The following is a 14,625-nucleotide window of genomic DNA, read 5'->3' on the forward strand; positions in this document are numbered from 1 at the left end:
TGGAGAACTGGTACTAGAGGAAAACCCAGACATAATAGCCCTCACAGAAACAAAGATCACGAAAACGATAACAAATGCAGTGTTCCCACAGGACTATTATGTTATGAGGAAAGAGAGGGAAGGAAGAGGTGGGGGTGGTGTAGCTCTGCTGGTAAGAAAAGGCTGGGATTTTGAGGAGATGGATATTCAGGGCTGTGAAGGTTTCAGTGACTACATAGCAGGTACTGTAACAAATGGAGGGAACAAAATTATAGTCGCAGTCATATATAATCCACCACCAAATGACAGAAGACCTAGACAGGAATATGATAGAAACAACATGGCAACCATTAACATAATAGAAAGAGCAGCTTCTGTTGCTAGCAGGAATGGATATGGACTACTAATTATGGGAGACTTCAACCATGGGAAGATAGATTGGAAGAACAGAGACCCGCATGGAGGACCAGAAACATGGAGAGCTAAGCTGCTGGACGTGGCAACAAGAAACTTTCTAAGCCAGCACACCAAAGAACCAACAAGAATGAGAGGAGAAGATGAACCAGCAATGCTTGATTTGATATTTACCCTAAATGAATGGGATATAAGGGAAGTTAAGATGGAAGCGCCCTTGGGAATGAGTGACCACAGTGTATTGAACTTTGAGTACCTGGTAGAGCTAGGACTTATCTCCCCCCAAAAAGAACTAGGAATCAAAAGGCTGGCATACCGAAAGGGGAATTATGAACAGTTGAGAAGTTTCCTAAGTGAAATACCTTGGGACACAGACCTCAGAGACAAGTTTGTACAGGGTATGATGGACTATGTTACCCAAAAGTGTCAGGAGGCAGTAAACAGGTTCATCCCGGCCCAAAGGGAAAAATCCGAGAAGCAACAGAAGAATCCATGGTATAATAGGGCATGTATGGAAGCGAAGAAACTGAACAAAAAGGTGTGGAGGAACTTCCGGAATAACAGAACACCAGAAAGCAGAGAGAGATACCAGAGAACCAGGAATGAGTACGTCAGGGTGAGAAGAGAAGCAGAGAAAAATTTTGAAAATGATATAGCAAACAAAGCCAAGACCGAACCAAAGCTACTCCACAGTCACATCAGAAGGAAAACAACAGTGAAAGAACAGGTATTGAAACTTAGAACAGGCGAGGACAGGTATACAGAGAATGACAGAGAGGTGTGTGAGGAACTCAACAAGAGGTTCCAGGAGGTCTTCACAATAGAACAGGGTGAGGTCACTGTGCTAGGAGAAAGGGAGGTAAACCAGGCGGCCTTGGAGGAGTTCGAAATTACGAGAGAGGAGGTCAAGAGACACCTGCTGGATCTGGATGTTAGAAAGGCTGTTGGTCCAGATGGGATCTCACCATGGGTACTGAAAGAGTGTGCAGAGGCACTTTGCTTGCCACTCTCCATAGTGTATAGTAAGTCACTAGAGACGGGAGACCTACCAGAAATATGGAAGACGGCGAATGTGGTCCCAATATACAAAAAGGGCGACAGACAAGAGGCACTGAACTACAGGCCAGTGTCCTTGACTTGTATACCATGCAAGGTGATGGAGAAGATCGTGAGAAAAAACCTGGTAACACATCTGGAGAGAAGGGACTTCGTGACAAATCGCCAACATGGATTCAGGGAGGGTAAATCTTGCCTTACAGGCTTGATAGAATTCTACGATCAGGTGACACAGATTAAGCAAGAAAGAGAGGGCTGGGCGGACTGCATTTTCTTGGATTGTCGGAAAGCCTTTGACACAGTACCACATAAGAGGCTGGTACATAAGCTGGAGAGACAGGCAGGTGTAGCTGGTAAGGTGCTCCAGTGGATAAGGGAGTATCTAAGCAATAGGAAGCAGAGAGTTACAGTGAGGGGTGAGACCTCCGACTGGCGTGAAGTCACCAGTGGAGTCCCACAGGGCTCTGTACTCGGTCCTATCTTGTTTCTGATATATGTAAATGATCTCCCGGAGGGTATCGATTCATTTCTCTCAATGTTTGCGGACGATGCTAAAATTATGAGAAGGATTAAAACAGAAGAGGACTGTTTGAGGCTTCAAGAAGACCTAGACAAGCTGAAGGAATGGTCGAACAAATGGTTGTTAGAGTTTAACCCAACCAAATGTAATGTAATGAAGATAGGTGTAGGGAGCAGGAGGCCAGATACAAGGTATCATCTGGGAGAGGAAATTCTTCAGGAGTCAGGGAAGGAAAAAGACTTGGGGGTTGATATCACGCCAGACCTGTCTCCTGCAGCACATATCAAGCGGATAACATCAGCGGCATATGCCAAGCTGGCCAACATACGAACGGCATTCAGAAACTTGTGTAAAGAATCATTCAGAACTTTGTATACCACATATGTCAGGCCAATCCTGGAGTATGCAGCCCCAGCATGGAGTCCATATCTAGTCAAGGATAAGACTAAACTGGAAAAGGTTCAAAGGTTTGCCATCAGACTAGTACCCGAGCTGAGAGGTATGAGCTACGAGGAGAGACTACGGGAATTAAACCTCACTTCGCTGGAAGACAGAAGAGTTAGGGGGGACATGATCACCACATTCAAGATTCTGAAGGGGATTGATAGGGTAGATAAAGACAGTCTATTGAACACAAGGGGAACACGCACAAGAGGACACAGGTGGAAACTGAGTGCCCAAATGTGCCACAGAGATATTAGAAAGAACTTTTTTAGTGTCAGAGTGGTTGACAAATGGAATTCATTAGGGGGTGATGTGGTGGAGGCTGACTCCATACACAATTTCAAGTGTAGATATGACAGAGCCCGATAGGCTCAGGAATCTGTACACCTGTTGATTGACGGTTGAGAGGCGGGACCAAAGAGCCAGAGCTCAACCCCCGCAAACACAACTAGGTGAGTACACACACACACACACACACACACACACACACACACACACACACATACACACACACACACACACACACACACACACACACACACACACACACACACACACACACACACACACACACACACACACACACACACACTCACACCTGCCTCACAGGGTTAATTGAATTCTACGATCAGGCAACAAAAATATGGCAAAACAAAAAAAAGGGTGGGCAGACTGTATATTTTTGGATTGCCAGAAAGCCTTTGATCCAGTACCAAACAAGAGGCTAGTGAAAAAGCTGGAGATGCAGTCTGGAGTGAAAGGGAAGGTACCTCATTTGATAAAGGAGTACCTAAGCCACAGAAGACAACGAGTTACTGTGAGGGGTGAGGTCTCGAATTGGCGAGACGACACAAGTGGAGTCCCGCAGGGGTCAGTCCTTGGAACTATTCTTTTTCTGATATAGGTAAATGGTCTCCCAGAGGAAATAGACTCGTCTCTCTCAATGTTTGCTGATGATGCAAAAATTATGAGGATTGAAACAGAGGTTGATATTAGGAGGCTACAAGATGACCTAGACAGACTGAATGAATAGTTCAACAAATGACTGATTAAGTTCAACCCGAGTAAAGGCAAAGTAATGAAACTAGGCAGTGGAAAAAGGAAGCCAGACACAGGATACAGTATAGAGATGAAGTACTTCATGAAATGGACAGAGAGAAAGATCTAGGAGTTGATATCACACCAAACCTCTCTCCTGAAGTCCACATAAAAAGAGTAACGTCTGCGGCATATACGAGGCTGGCTAACATCAGATCAGCCTTCAGGAACCTGTGTAAGGTACCATTCAGAATCTTGTATATCACATATGTAAGACCAATCCTGGAGTATGCAGCCCCAGCATGGAGCCCGTACCTTGGCAAGCACAAGACGAAGCTGGAAAAAGAGCAGAGGTCTTAGTCCCAGAACTAAGAGGCGTGAGTTACGAAAAAAAGCTGCGGGAAATGCACCTTTCGACGCTAAGAACCAGAAGAGTAAGGGGGAGACATGATCACTACCTACAAAATCCTCAGGAATATTGACAGGGTAGACAAGGATAAACTATTCAACACTGGTGGTGTGCGAACAAGGGGACACGGGTGGAAACTGAGTACCCACATGAGCCAAAGGGACGTTAGAAAGAAATTTTTCAGTGTCAGAGTAGTTAACAGGTTAACTGCATTCCACTATCCCGGATGCTGCCGGGATGGTGGAATGCATTAGGCAGTCAAGTGGTAGAGGCTGACTCCATACACAGTTTCAAATATAGATATAGATAGAGCCCAGTAGGCTCAGGAATCTGTACGTCAGTTGATTGACAGTTGAGAGGCGGAACAAAAGAGCCAGAGATCAACCCCCGCAAGCACAATTAGGTGAGCACAATAAGGTGAGTACACTCACCTAATTGAGTGTGATGGTGACACTCAAAAAACCCTCCCTCCCTCCCTCCCTCCGACCCCTCGGTTCACACACACACAAACATCCCCCCCCCTTCACTAGGGTCACAGGCACACCTATAGGCCACGCACTATCTCTAGTAGACCGGACCCTTCACCAGCCTTCTTATAGATCCTTCAACTCTCATCATTCATATCTTCACCATCACACGTGTGGGTCTCATACTGAAGCTCCTTACTCGAATGATCATTATATTCCAGCTAGTTTCTCGACATGTCATCACCAGTTACCCAATCAACGACCATCTCGCATGTCTAACTCATTAGGAGAAGACCGCTAATTATTATGAGAAAAGTCAGCTAGGCTGGCTTACTCAGGCGCCGTGGTTCCTCACCAACCTGCCACAGAAACTTCTTTAGCTCCTCAATCTGCTGAAGAATTTCACTCAACCGTGTGTGTGATGCTATCCAGTGCCAGGCGGAGTCGTCGTCTGGGGAGTCGAGGAGCGCTGAGTCTAGCTGGGGCAGTTGTGGGATTAACCCCATCAAGGAGGCTAGGGTACGTGCTAGGTACAGCAGTCCTGTCTGCTGGCTCTGCCAGTCTGCTGCTTGGTCCTGGAGCATACTCAGCTCCATCTTGGTCATCTCCACCCGCCCCCACTCACGGTAAGTAGTTGAGGCTATCACCACCATCAACAAGGATACCCAAACCCTCCATCCACCGACTGCACTCATGAATAATAAAGTCGAAGGGCCGAGAAATCAACGAAATATACTCTTGATATTCACAAGACCAGAACAAATGTTTTGGTTAATTCTTTTCAGTTTTGAAGGTAACGAGGTCATAATGCTATCTAAGATCAAGTGGTAATTTAGTGAGGGTGGAACTGTCAATGGCAGTTGTGAGTGGTGAAGGTAGTGTTGGCAGTGACTAATGGTGAAGTAAGGGTGGCAACAGTGACTGGAGGCGAAGCAAGAACAGTGACACTGACACAACCCTTCCTTCACAACCATACACTGTCAACTGGTGACATAAGAGGAAATATTGCTTCACCAACTAGCGACGCAATGCTGGTTTTCAGGGATAAAATTATCCGCACAGAAATCTAAGGCAGAGAAACTAGGTGACAACACTCCGGAAGGGAGGATGCTGGGGCCTCGTAGCCTGGTGGATAGCGCGCAGGACTCGTAATTCTGTGGCGCGGGTTCGATTCCCGCACGAGGCAGAAACAAATGGGCAAAGTTTCTTTCACCCTGAATGCCCCTGTTACCTAGCAGTAAATAGGTACCTGGGTGTTAGTCAGCTGTCACGGGCTGCTTCCTGGGGGTGGAGGCCTGGTCAAGGACCGGGCCGCTGGGACACTAAAGCCCCGAAATCAACTCAAGATAACCTCAAGAAGGTGAAAATGAGGATGCTGCGGGGATAGTGAAGATGAGGATGCTGCAGGGATGGTGAAGATTAGGATGCTCCGGGGATGGTGAAGATCAGGATGCTGTGGGGATGGCGACGATTAGGATGCAGTGGTAATGGTGAAGATAAGAATGCTGCAGGGGAAGGTGAAGTTAAGGATGCTGTGGGGGGATGGTGAAGATGAGGATGCTGCAAGGATGGTGAAAATGGGGATGGAGAAGATTAGGATTCAGGGGGGGATGGTGAAGATTAAAATTCAGGGGGACTGTGAAGATGAGGATGCTGTGGAAATGGTGAAGATTAGGCTGCTGCAGGGATGGTCAAGATGAGGATGCTGCAGGGATGGTGAAAATGAGGATTCTGCGGGGATGGTGAAGATGAGGATGCTACAGGTGATAGTAAAGATAAGGATGCTGCGGGGGATGATGAAGATGAGGATGCTGCGGGGATGGTGAAGATGCGGATGCAGCGAGGATAGTGAAAAAGAGGATGTTGCGGGGATCGTGAAGATGAGGATGCTGAGGGGATGAAGACGATGAGGATGCTACGAAGATGGTAAAGATGAATATTCTGTGGTAATGGTGAAAATAAGAATGCAGCTGAGGATGGTGAAGGTGAGGATTCTGCGGAAGATGGTGAAGATGAGGATGCTGTGGGTATGGTGACGATGAGGTTGCTGTGGGAATAATGAAGATAAAGATGCTGCGGGGAGGATGAAGATGGGATTGTTGCGGGGATGGTGAATATGAGGATGCTGCGAGGATGGTGAGGATGATGATGTTTCGGAGGTGGTGAATGTTAGGTTGCTGCCGGGATAGTGAAGATCAAGATGCTGTAAGGATGGTGAAGATGGGGATGCTGCAGGGGATGATGAAGAATATAATTCAGGAGGGATGGTGATGATGAGGATGATGAGGGGATGGTGAAGATTAAGATGCTTCAAGGATGGTCAAGATGAGGATGCTTCAGGGGATGGTGAAGATAAGCATGTTGCAGGGAATGGTGAAGATGAGGATCAGTGGGGGGATGGTGAAGATGAGGATACTGCGGAGATGTTGAAGATACGGATGCTACAGGGGATGGTGAAGATGAGGTCTCTGTGGGGATAGTGAAGATGACGATGCTGTGGGGATCATGAAGATGAGGATGGTGAAGATGAGGATGCATCAGGGGATGGTGATGATGAGGATGTTGCAAGGGATGGTGAAGATGACGATGCTGCGGAGATTGTGAAGATGAGGATTCTGCAGGTGATGGTGAAGATGATGATGCTACAGGGATGGTGAAGATGAAGATGCTGCAGATATAGTGAAGCTGAAGATGCTGCGGGGATGGTGAAGATGAGGATGGTGGAGTTGATGAAGATGAGGATGGTGTAAGGATGGTCAAGATGAGGATACTGTTGGGATTGGGAAAATGAGGATTCTGCGAAAATAGTGAATATGAGGATGCAGCGGTAATGGTGAAGGTAAGAATACTGCAGGGGATGGTGAAGATGAGGATTCTGCGGAGATGGTGAAGATGAGGATGCTGTGGGGATGATAAAAATGAGGATGCTACATGGGATAGTGAAGATAAGGATGCTGCGGGGGATGAAGATGAGGAAGCTGAGGGGATGGTGAAGATGACGATGCTGCGGGGATGGTGATGATGAGGATGCGATGGGGATGGTGAAGATGAGGATGCTTTGTGGATGACGAAGATGAGTATTCTGCGGGGATGGTGAAGATGAGGATGCGATGGGGATGGTGAAAATGAGGATGCTACATGTAATAGTGAAGGTAAGAAGGTTGCGGGGGATAATGAAGATGAGAAACCTGCGAGGATGGTGAAGATGAGGATGCTGCGTGGAGGGTGAAGATGAGGAAGCTGCGGGGATGGTGAAGATGCGGAAGGTACAGGGGTTGGTGAAGATGAGGATGGTGAAGATGACGATGCTGCTTGGATGAGGATGCTGAATATGAGGATGCTGCGAAGATGGTGAAGATGAGTATGGTACAGGGAATGGTGAAGCTGAGGATGCTGCAGGGATGGTGCAAATAACGATACTGCGGGGATGGTGAAGAAAAGGATGCTACAGGTGATGCTGAAGATGAGGATGCTACGGGATATGATGAAGATGAGGATTCTGCGGGGATGGTGAAGATGAGGATGCTGCCAGGATGGTGAAAATGAGGATGCTACAGGTGATAGTAAAGATAAGGATGCTGCGAGGGATGATGAAGATGAGGAAGCTGCGGGGATGGTGAAGATGAGAATGCGGCGGGAAAGGTAAAGATGAGGATGCTGCTTGGATGGTGAAGATGAGGATGTTGCTGGGATCGTGAAGATGAGGATGCTGCGCAGATAGTGAAGATAAAGATGCTGCTGGGATGGTGAAGATGAGGATGCTGTGGTGATGGTGAAAATTAGGATGCTACGAAGTTTGTGAAGACTAGGATGCAGCGGGGATGGTAAAGATAAGAATGCTGCAAGGGAGTGTGAAGATGAGGATACTGATGGCGATGGTGAAGACGAGGACGCTACAAAAAATAGTGAAGATTAGGATGTTGTGGGGTTGGTGAAGATGAGAATGCTGCGGGGATAGTGAACAAGAGAATGCTGCGATGATGGTGAAGAGGATGATGTTTCAGGGATGGTGAATGTAAGGCTGCTGCCGGGAAGGTGAAGATGATGATGCTGCAAGGATGGTGAAGATGGGGATGCTGCAGAGGATGCTGAAGATTAGGATTCAGGGGGACGGTGAAGATGAGGATGCTGTGGGGATGGTGAAGCTTGGGATGCTGCGGGGATGGCCAATGTGACGGTGCTGTGGAGGATGGTTAAAAAGAGAATGCTACAGGTGATGCTAAAGATGAGGAGGATGCTGCGGGAGATAGTGAAGATGTGGATGCTACAGGGATGGTGAAGATGAGGACGCAACGAGGATGATGAAGTTGAGAATTCTGCAGGGATAGTGAAGATGAGCATGATACAGGTGATAGTGATGATGCGGAGGATGGTGAAGATTAGGATGATGCTGGGTTTATTAAGATGAGGATGCCATAGAGATGTTGAAGATGCGCATGCTACAGGGGATAGTGAAGATGAGGTTTCTGCGAGGATGGTGAAGATGACGATGCTGCTGGATTGTGAAGATGAGAATGCTGTGAGGATGGTGAAGATGAGAATGCTCCAGGTAATGCTGGAGATGACGATGATGCGGGGATGGTGAAGATGAGGATGTTGGTGGGGGATGATGAAGATGAGGATGCTGCGGAGATAGTTAAGATGAGGATGCTGCAGAGATGGTGAAGATGAGGATGCAACGAAGATGGTGAAGATGAGGATGCAGCGGTAATGGTGAAGATGAGAATGCTGCGGGAGATGGCGAAGATGAGGATTCTGCGGGGATTGTGAGGATGAGGATGCTGCGGGGATGGTGAAGATGAGGATGCAGCGGAGATGGTGAAAATGAGGATCTTGCGATGATCGTGAAAATGAGGATGTTGCGGGGATGGTGAAGATGAGGATGCTGCGGGGATGGTGAAGATAACGATGCTGTGGGGATGATGAAGATGAGGAAGCTGCGAAGATTTTGAAGATGAGGATGCTGCTGAGATGGTGATAATTTAGAAGCTGCGGTTGAGGACGAGGATGTTGGTGGAGGATGGTGAAGATGTGAATGCGGCAGAGATAGTGAAGATGAGGATACTGCGGGGATGGTGAAGATGAGGATGCTGTAGGGAAGGTGACGATGAGGATGCTACATAGATGGTGAAGATGAGGATGCAGCGGTGATGGTAAAGATGAGGATGGTGCGGTAATGGTGAAGATGAAAATGCTGTGGTTATGGTGGAGATGAGGATGCTGCGGGAATAGTGAAGATGAGGATGCTGTGGGGAGGATGAAGATGGGATTGTTGCGGGGATGGTAAATATGAAGATGCTGCGAGGATGGTGAAGATGATGATGTTTCGGGGATGGTGAATATTAGGTTGTTGCCGGGATGGTGAAGATGAGGATGCTGCAAGGATGGTGAAGATGGCGATGCTGCAGGGGATGATGATGATTAGGTTTAAGGGAGGATGGTGATGATGAGGATGCTTAGAGGATGGTGAAGATTAGGATGCTGTGGGGATGGTCAAGATGAGGATGCTTCAGGGGATGGTGAAGATGAGGATGTTGTAGGGGATGGTGAAAATGACGATGCTGTGCAGATTGTGAAGATGAGGATTCTGCAGGTGAAGGTGAAGATGAGAATGCTACGGGGATGGTGAAGATGAAAATGCTGCAGATATGGTGAAGATGAGGATGCTGCGGGGATGGAGAAGAAGAGGATGCAACAGGTGATGCTGAAGATGAGGATGCTGCGGGAGACTGTGGAGATGAGGAATCGGCGGGGATGGTGAGGATGAGGATGCTGTAAGGAGGGTGAAAATGATGATGCTACAGGTGATAGTGAAGATAAAGATGCTGCGGGGGATGCTGAAGATGAAGAAGCTGCGGGGATGGTGAAGATGAGATTGCTGCGAGGATGGTGGAGATGAGGATGCTGCGTGGATGGTGATGATGAGGATGTTGCGAGAATCGTGAAGATGAGGACACTGCGGGGATGGTGAAGATGAGATTGCTGCGGGGACGGTGAAGATGAGGATGCAGCGGAGATGGTGAAAATGAGGATGTTGCGAGAATCGTGAAGATGAGGACACTGCGGGGATGGTGAAGATGCGAAAGGTACAGGGGATGGTGAAGATGCGAAAGGTACAGGGGATGGTGAAGATGAGGATGCTGCGGGGATGGTGAAGATAACGATGCTGTGGGGATGGTGAAGATGAGGATGCTGCGAAGATGGTGAAGATGAGGATGCTTCAAGGGATAGTGAAGATGAGGATGTTGTAGGGGATAGTGGAAATGACGATGCTGTTCAGATTGTGAAGATGAGGATGCTACGGGGATGGTGAAGATGAAAATGCTGCAGATATGGTGAAGATGAGGATGCTGCGAAGATGGTGAAGATGAGGATGTTGGAGGTGATGAAGATGAGGATGGTGTAAGGATGGTCAAGATGAGGATGCGGTTAGGATTTGGAAGATGAGGATGCTGCGAAAATGGTGAATATGATGATGTTGCAGAGTTGGTAAAGATGAGGATGCTGTGGAGATGATGAAGATGTTGATGCTACGAAGATTGTGAAGATGAGGATGCAGCGGCAATGGTGAAGGTAAGAATGCTGCAGGGGATGGTGAAGATGAGCATGCTGCGGGGGATATTGAAGATGAGAAGGCTTCAGGGATAGTGATCATGAGGGTGCTGCGAGGATGGTGAAGATGATGATGTTTAGCGCATGGTGAATATTAAGTTGCTACCGGGACGGTGAAGATGAGGACGCTGCAACGATGGTGAAGATAGGAATGCTGCAGAGGATGGTGAAGATTAAGATTGAGGGGGGATTGTGAAGATGAGGATGCTGTGGGTACGGTGAAGATTAAGATGCTGCAGGGATGGTCAAGATGAGGATGATGCAGGGATGGTGAGGATGAGGATGCTTTGGGGATGGTGAAAATGAGGATGCTGCATGTGATAGTGAAGATAAGGATGCTGCGGGGAATGATGAAGATAAGGAAGCTGCGGGAAGGGTGAAGATGAGGTTGCTGCTGGGATAGTGAAGATGACGATGCTAAGGGGATGGTGAAGATGAGGATGCTGCAGGGATATTTAAGATTAGGATGCTACGGGGATGGTGAAGACGAGGATGTTGGTGGGGGATGGTGAAGATGAGAATGCTGAAGAGATAGTGAAGATAAAGATGCTTCAGGGATAGTGAAGATGAGGATGCTACGATAATTGTAAAGATAAGAATGCTGCAGGGAATGGTGAAGATGAGGACGCTATAGAAATAATGAAGATTAGGATGCTGCGGGGATAGTGAAGATGAGGATGTTGGAGGTGATGAAGATGTGGATGGTGTAAGGATGGTCAAGATGAGGATGCTGTTAGGATTGGGAAGATGAGGATGCTGCGAAAATGGTGAATATGAGGATGCTGCAGAGATGGTAAAGATGAGGATGCTGTGAGGATGGTGAAGATGATGATGCTACGAAGATGGTGAAGATGTGGATGCAGCGGCAAAGGTGAAGGTAAGAATGCTGCAGGGGATGGTGAAGGTGAGCATGCTGCGGGGGATATTGAAGATATGGATGCAACAAGGATGGTGAAGATGAGGACGCAACGGGGATGATCAAACTGAGAATTCTGTGGGGATGGTGAAGATGAGCATGATAAAGGTGATAGTGACGATGAGGATAATGCAGAGGATGGTGAAGATTAGGATGATGCGGGGTTTGTGAAAATGAGGATGCTGCGGGGATGGTGAAGATGTGAGGACGCCGTGGGGATGTTGAAGATGCGAATGCTACAGGAGATGGTGAAGATGAGGTTTCTGCGGGAATGGTGAAGATGACGATGCTGCGGGGATCGTGAAGATGAAAATGCTGTGAGGATAGTGAAGATGAGGATGTTTCAGGGAATGGTGAAGATAAGGATGCTGCGGGGAATGGTGTAGATGACAATGCTTCGGAGATGGTTAAGATGAGGATGCTGCAGATATCGTGAAGATGAGGATTTTGGGGGTGATGAACATGAGTATGGTGTAAAGATGGTCAGGATGAGGATGCTGTTGGGATAGTGAAGATGAGGATGCTACGAAGATGGTGAATATGAGGATGCTGTGAAGATGGTGAATATGAGGATGCTGCGGGGATGGTAAAGATGAGGATGCTGCCGGGGATGGTGTAGATGAGGATGCTGTAGGGGATAGTGAAGATGAGGTTGATATGCAGATGGTGAAAATAAGGATGATGCAGGGGATGGTGAAGATGAGGATGCTGCAAAGATGGTTAAGATGATGATGCTGCGTTGGATGGTGCAGATGAGGATGCTGCTAGGATGGTGAAGATAATAATGCTGTACTCACCTAGTTGTGTTTGCAGGGGTTGAGCTCTGGCTCTTTGGTCCCGCCTCACAACTGTCAAACAACAGGTGTACAGATTCCTGAGGCTATTGGGCTCTATCATATCTACAATTGAAACTGTGTATGGAGTCAGCCTACACCACACCACTGCCTAATGCATTCCATTTGTCAACCACTCTGACACTAAAAAAGTTCTTTCTAATATCTTTGTGGCTCATTTGGGCACTCCTGTGTCTCCTTGTGCGTGTGCCTCTTGTGTTAAATAGCCTGGCTTTATCTACCCTATTAATTCCCTTCATGTCCCCCCTAACTCTTCCTTCTTCTAGCGAACTGAGGTTTAATTCCCGTAGTCTTTCCTCGTAGCTCATACCTCTCAGCTCAGGTACTAGTCTGGTGGCAAATCTTTGATCCTTTTCCAGTTTAGTCATATCCTTGACTAGATATGGACTCCATGCTGGGGCTGCATACTCCAGGAATGGCCTGACATGTGGTATACAAAGTTCTGAATGATTCTTTACACAAGTTTCTGAATGCCGTTCGTATGTAGGCCAGCCGGGCATATGCCGCTGATGTTATCCTCTGGATATAGGCTGCAAGAGACAGGTCTGGCGTGATATCAACCCCCAAGTCATTTTCTTTCTCTGACTCCTGAAGAATTTCCTCTCCCAGATGATACCTTGTATCTGGCCTCCTGCTCCCTACACCTATCTTCATTACATTACATTTGGTTGGGTTAAACTCTAACAACCATTTGTTCGACCATTCCTTCAGCTTGTCTAGGTCTTCTTGAAGCCTCAAACAGTCCTCTTCTGTCTTAATCCTTCTCATAATTTTGGCATCGTCCGCAAACATTGAGAGAAATGAATCTATACCCTCCGGGAGATCATTTACAAATATCAGAAACAAGATAGGACCGCTTGCAGAGCTCTGTTGGACTCCACTGGTGACTTCACGCCAATCGGAGGTCTCACCCCTCACCGTAACTCTCTGCTTCCTATTGTTTAGGCACTCCTTAATCCACTGGAGCACCTTTCCAGCTACACCTGCCAGTCTCTCCAGCTTATGTACTAGCCTCTTATGGATTACTGTGTCAAAGGCTTTCCGACAATCCAAGAAAATGCAGTCCACCCAGCCCTCTCTTTCTTGCTTAATCTTTGTCACCTGGTCATATAATTCTATTAAGCGAGTCAGGCAAGATTTACCCTCCCTGAACCCATGTTGGCGATTTGCCACGAAGTCCCTTGTCTCCAAATGTGCTACCAGTTTTTTTCTCACGATCTTCTCCATCACTTTCCATGGTATACAAGTCAAAGACACTTCCCTGTAGTTCAGTGCCTCATGCCTGTCGCCCTTTTTTGTATATTGGGACCACATTTGCCGTCTTCCATATTTCTGGAAGGTCTCCTAACTCAAGTGTCCTACTATACACTATGGAGAGTGGCAAGCAAAGTGCCTCTTCACTCTCTTTCAGTACCCATGGCGAGATCACGTCTGAACCAACAGCCTTTCTAACATCAAAATCCAGCAGGTGTCTTTTGACCTCCTCTCTCGAAATTTCGAACCCTACCAAAGCCGACTGGTTTATTTCCCTTTCTCCTAGCACAGTGACCTCACCTTGTTCTGTTGTGAAGTCCTCCTGTAACCACTTGTTGAGTTCTTCTCACACCTCTTTGTCATTCTCTGTATATCTGTTCTTGCCTGTTTTAAGTTTCACTACCTGTTCTTTCACTGTTGTTTTCTTTCTGATGTGACTGTGGAGTAGCTTTGATTCGGTCTTGTCTTTGTTTGCTATATCATTTTCATAACTTTTCTCTGCTTCTCTTCTCACCCTGACATACTCATTCCTGGTTCTCTGGTATCTCTCTCTGCTTTCTGGTGTTTTGTTATTCCGGAAGTTCCTCCACGCCCTTTTGTTCAGTTTCTTTGTTTCCATACATGCGCTATTATACCATGGATTCTTCTTATGCTTCTCGGAT

At 47.2% G+C, this 14,625-nt stretch overlaps 1 protein-coding gene across 1 annotated transcript; it reads right to left on the reverse strand.

The window, feature by feature from the left end:
- Window positions 1-5,998: 5,998 nt before the first annotated feature.
- LOC138367997 (mucin-2-like) lies at window positions 5,999-13,946 on the reverse strand. The gene is made up of 6 exons (XM_069330288.1): window positions 13,852-13,946; window positions 10,445-10,831; window positions 9,885-10,099; window positions 8,539-9,729; window positions 6,974-8,220; window positions 5,999-6,400 (listed from the first exon to the last, which is right to left on the reverse strand). The coding sequence occupies exons 1-6, from the start codon at window positions 13,944-13,946 to the stop codon at window positions 5,999-6,001; spliced, it is 3,537 nt and encodes a 1,178-aa protein (XP_069186389.1).
- Window positions 13,947-14,625: the final 679 nt, after the last annotated feature.

This window comes from Procambarus clarkii, chromosome 24 (genome assembly GCF_040958095.1).
Source record: "Procambarus clarkii isolate CNS0578487 chromosome 24, FALCON_Pclarkii_2.0, whole genome shotgun sequence".
Classification (NCBI taxonomy): domain Eukaryota; kingdom Metazoa; phylum Arthropoda; class Malacostraca; order Decapoda; family Cambaridae; genus Procambarus; species Procambarus clarkii.

Coding starts and splice junctions, on each gene's coding strand:
- LOC138367997 (XM_069330288.1), bottom strand. CDS start 13,946: ATGGAAAGTGATGGAGAAGATCGTGAGAAAAAAACTGGTAGCACATTT. Junction 10,832..13,851: donor CCAACATGGGTTCAGGGAGG/GTAAATCTTGCC, acceptor TCATCTCCACAG/CATCCTCATCTTTACCAACT. Junction 6,401..6,973: donor TCTTCATCTTCACCATCCCT/GTAGCATCATCA, acceptor TCCTCCCCGCAG/CATCTTTATCTTCATTATTC.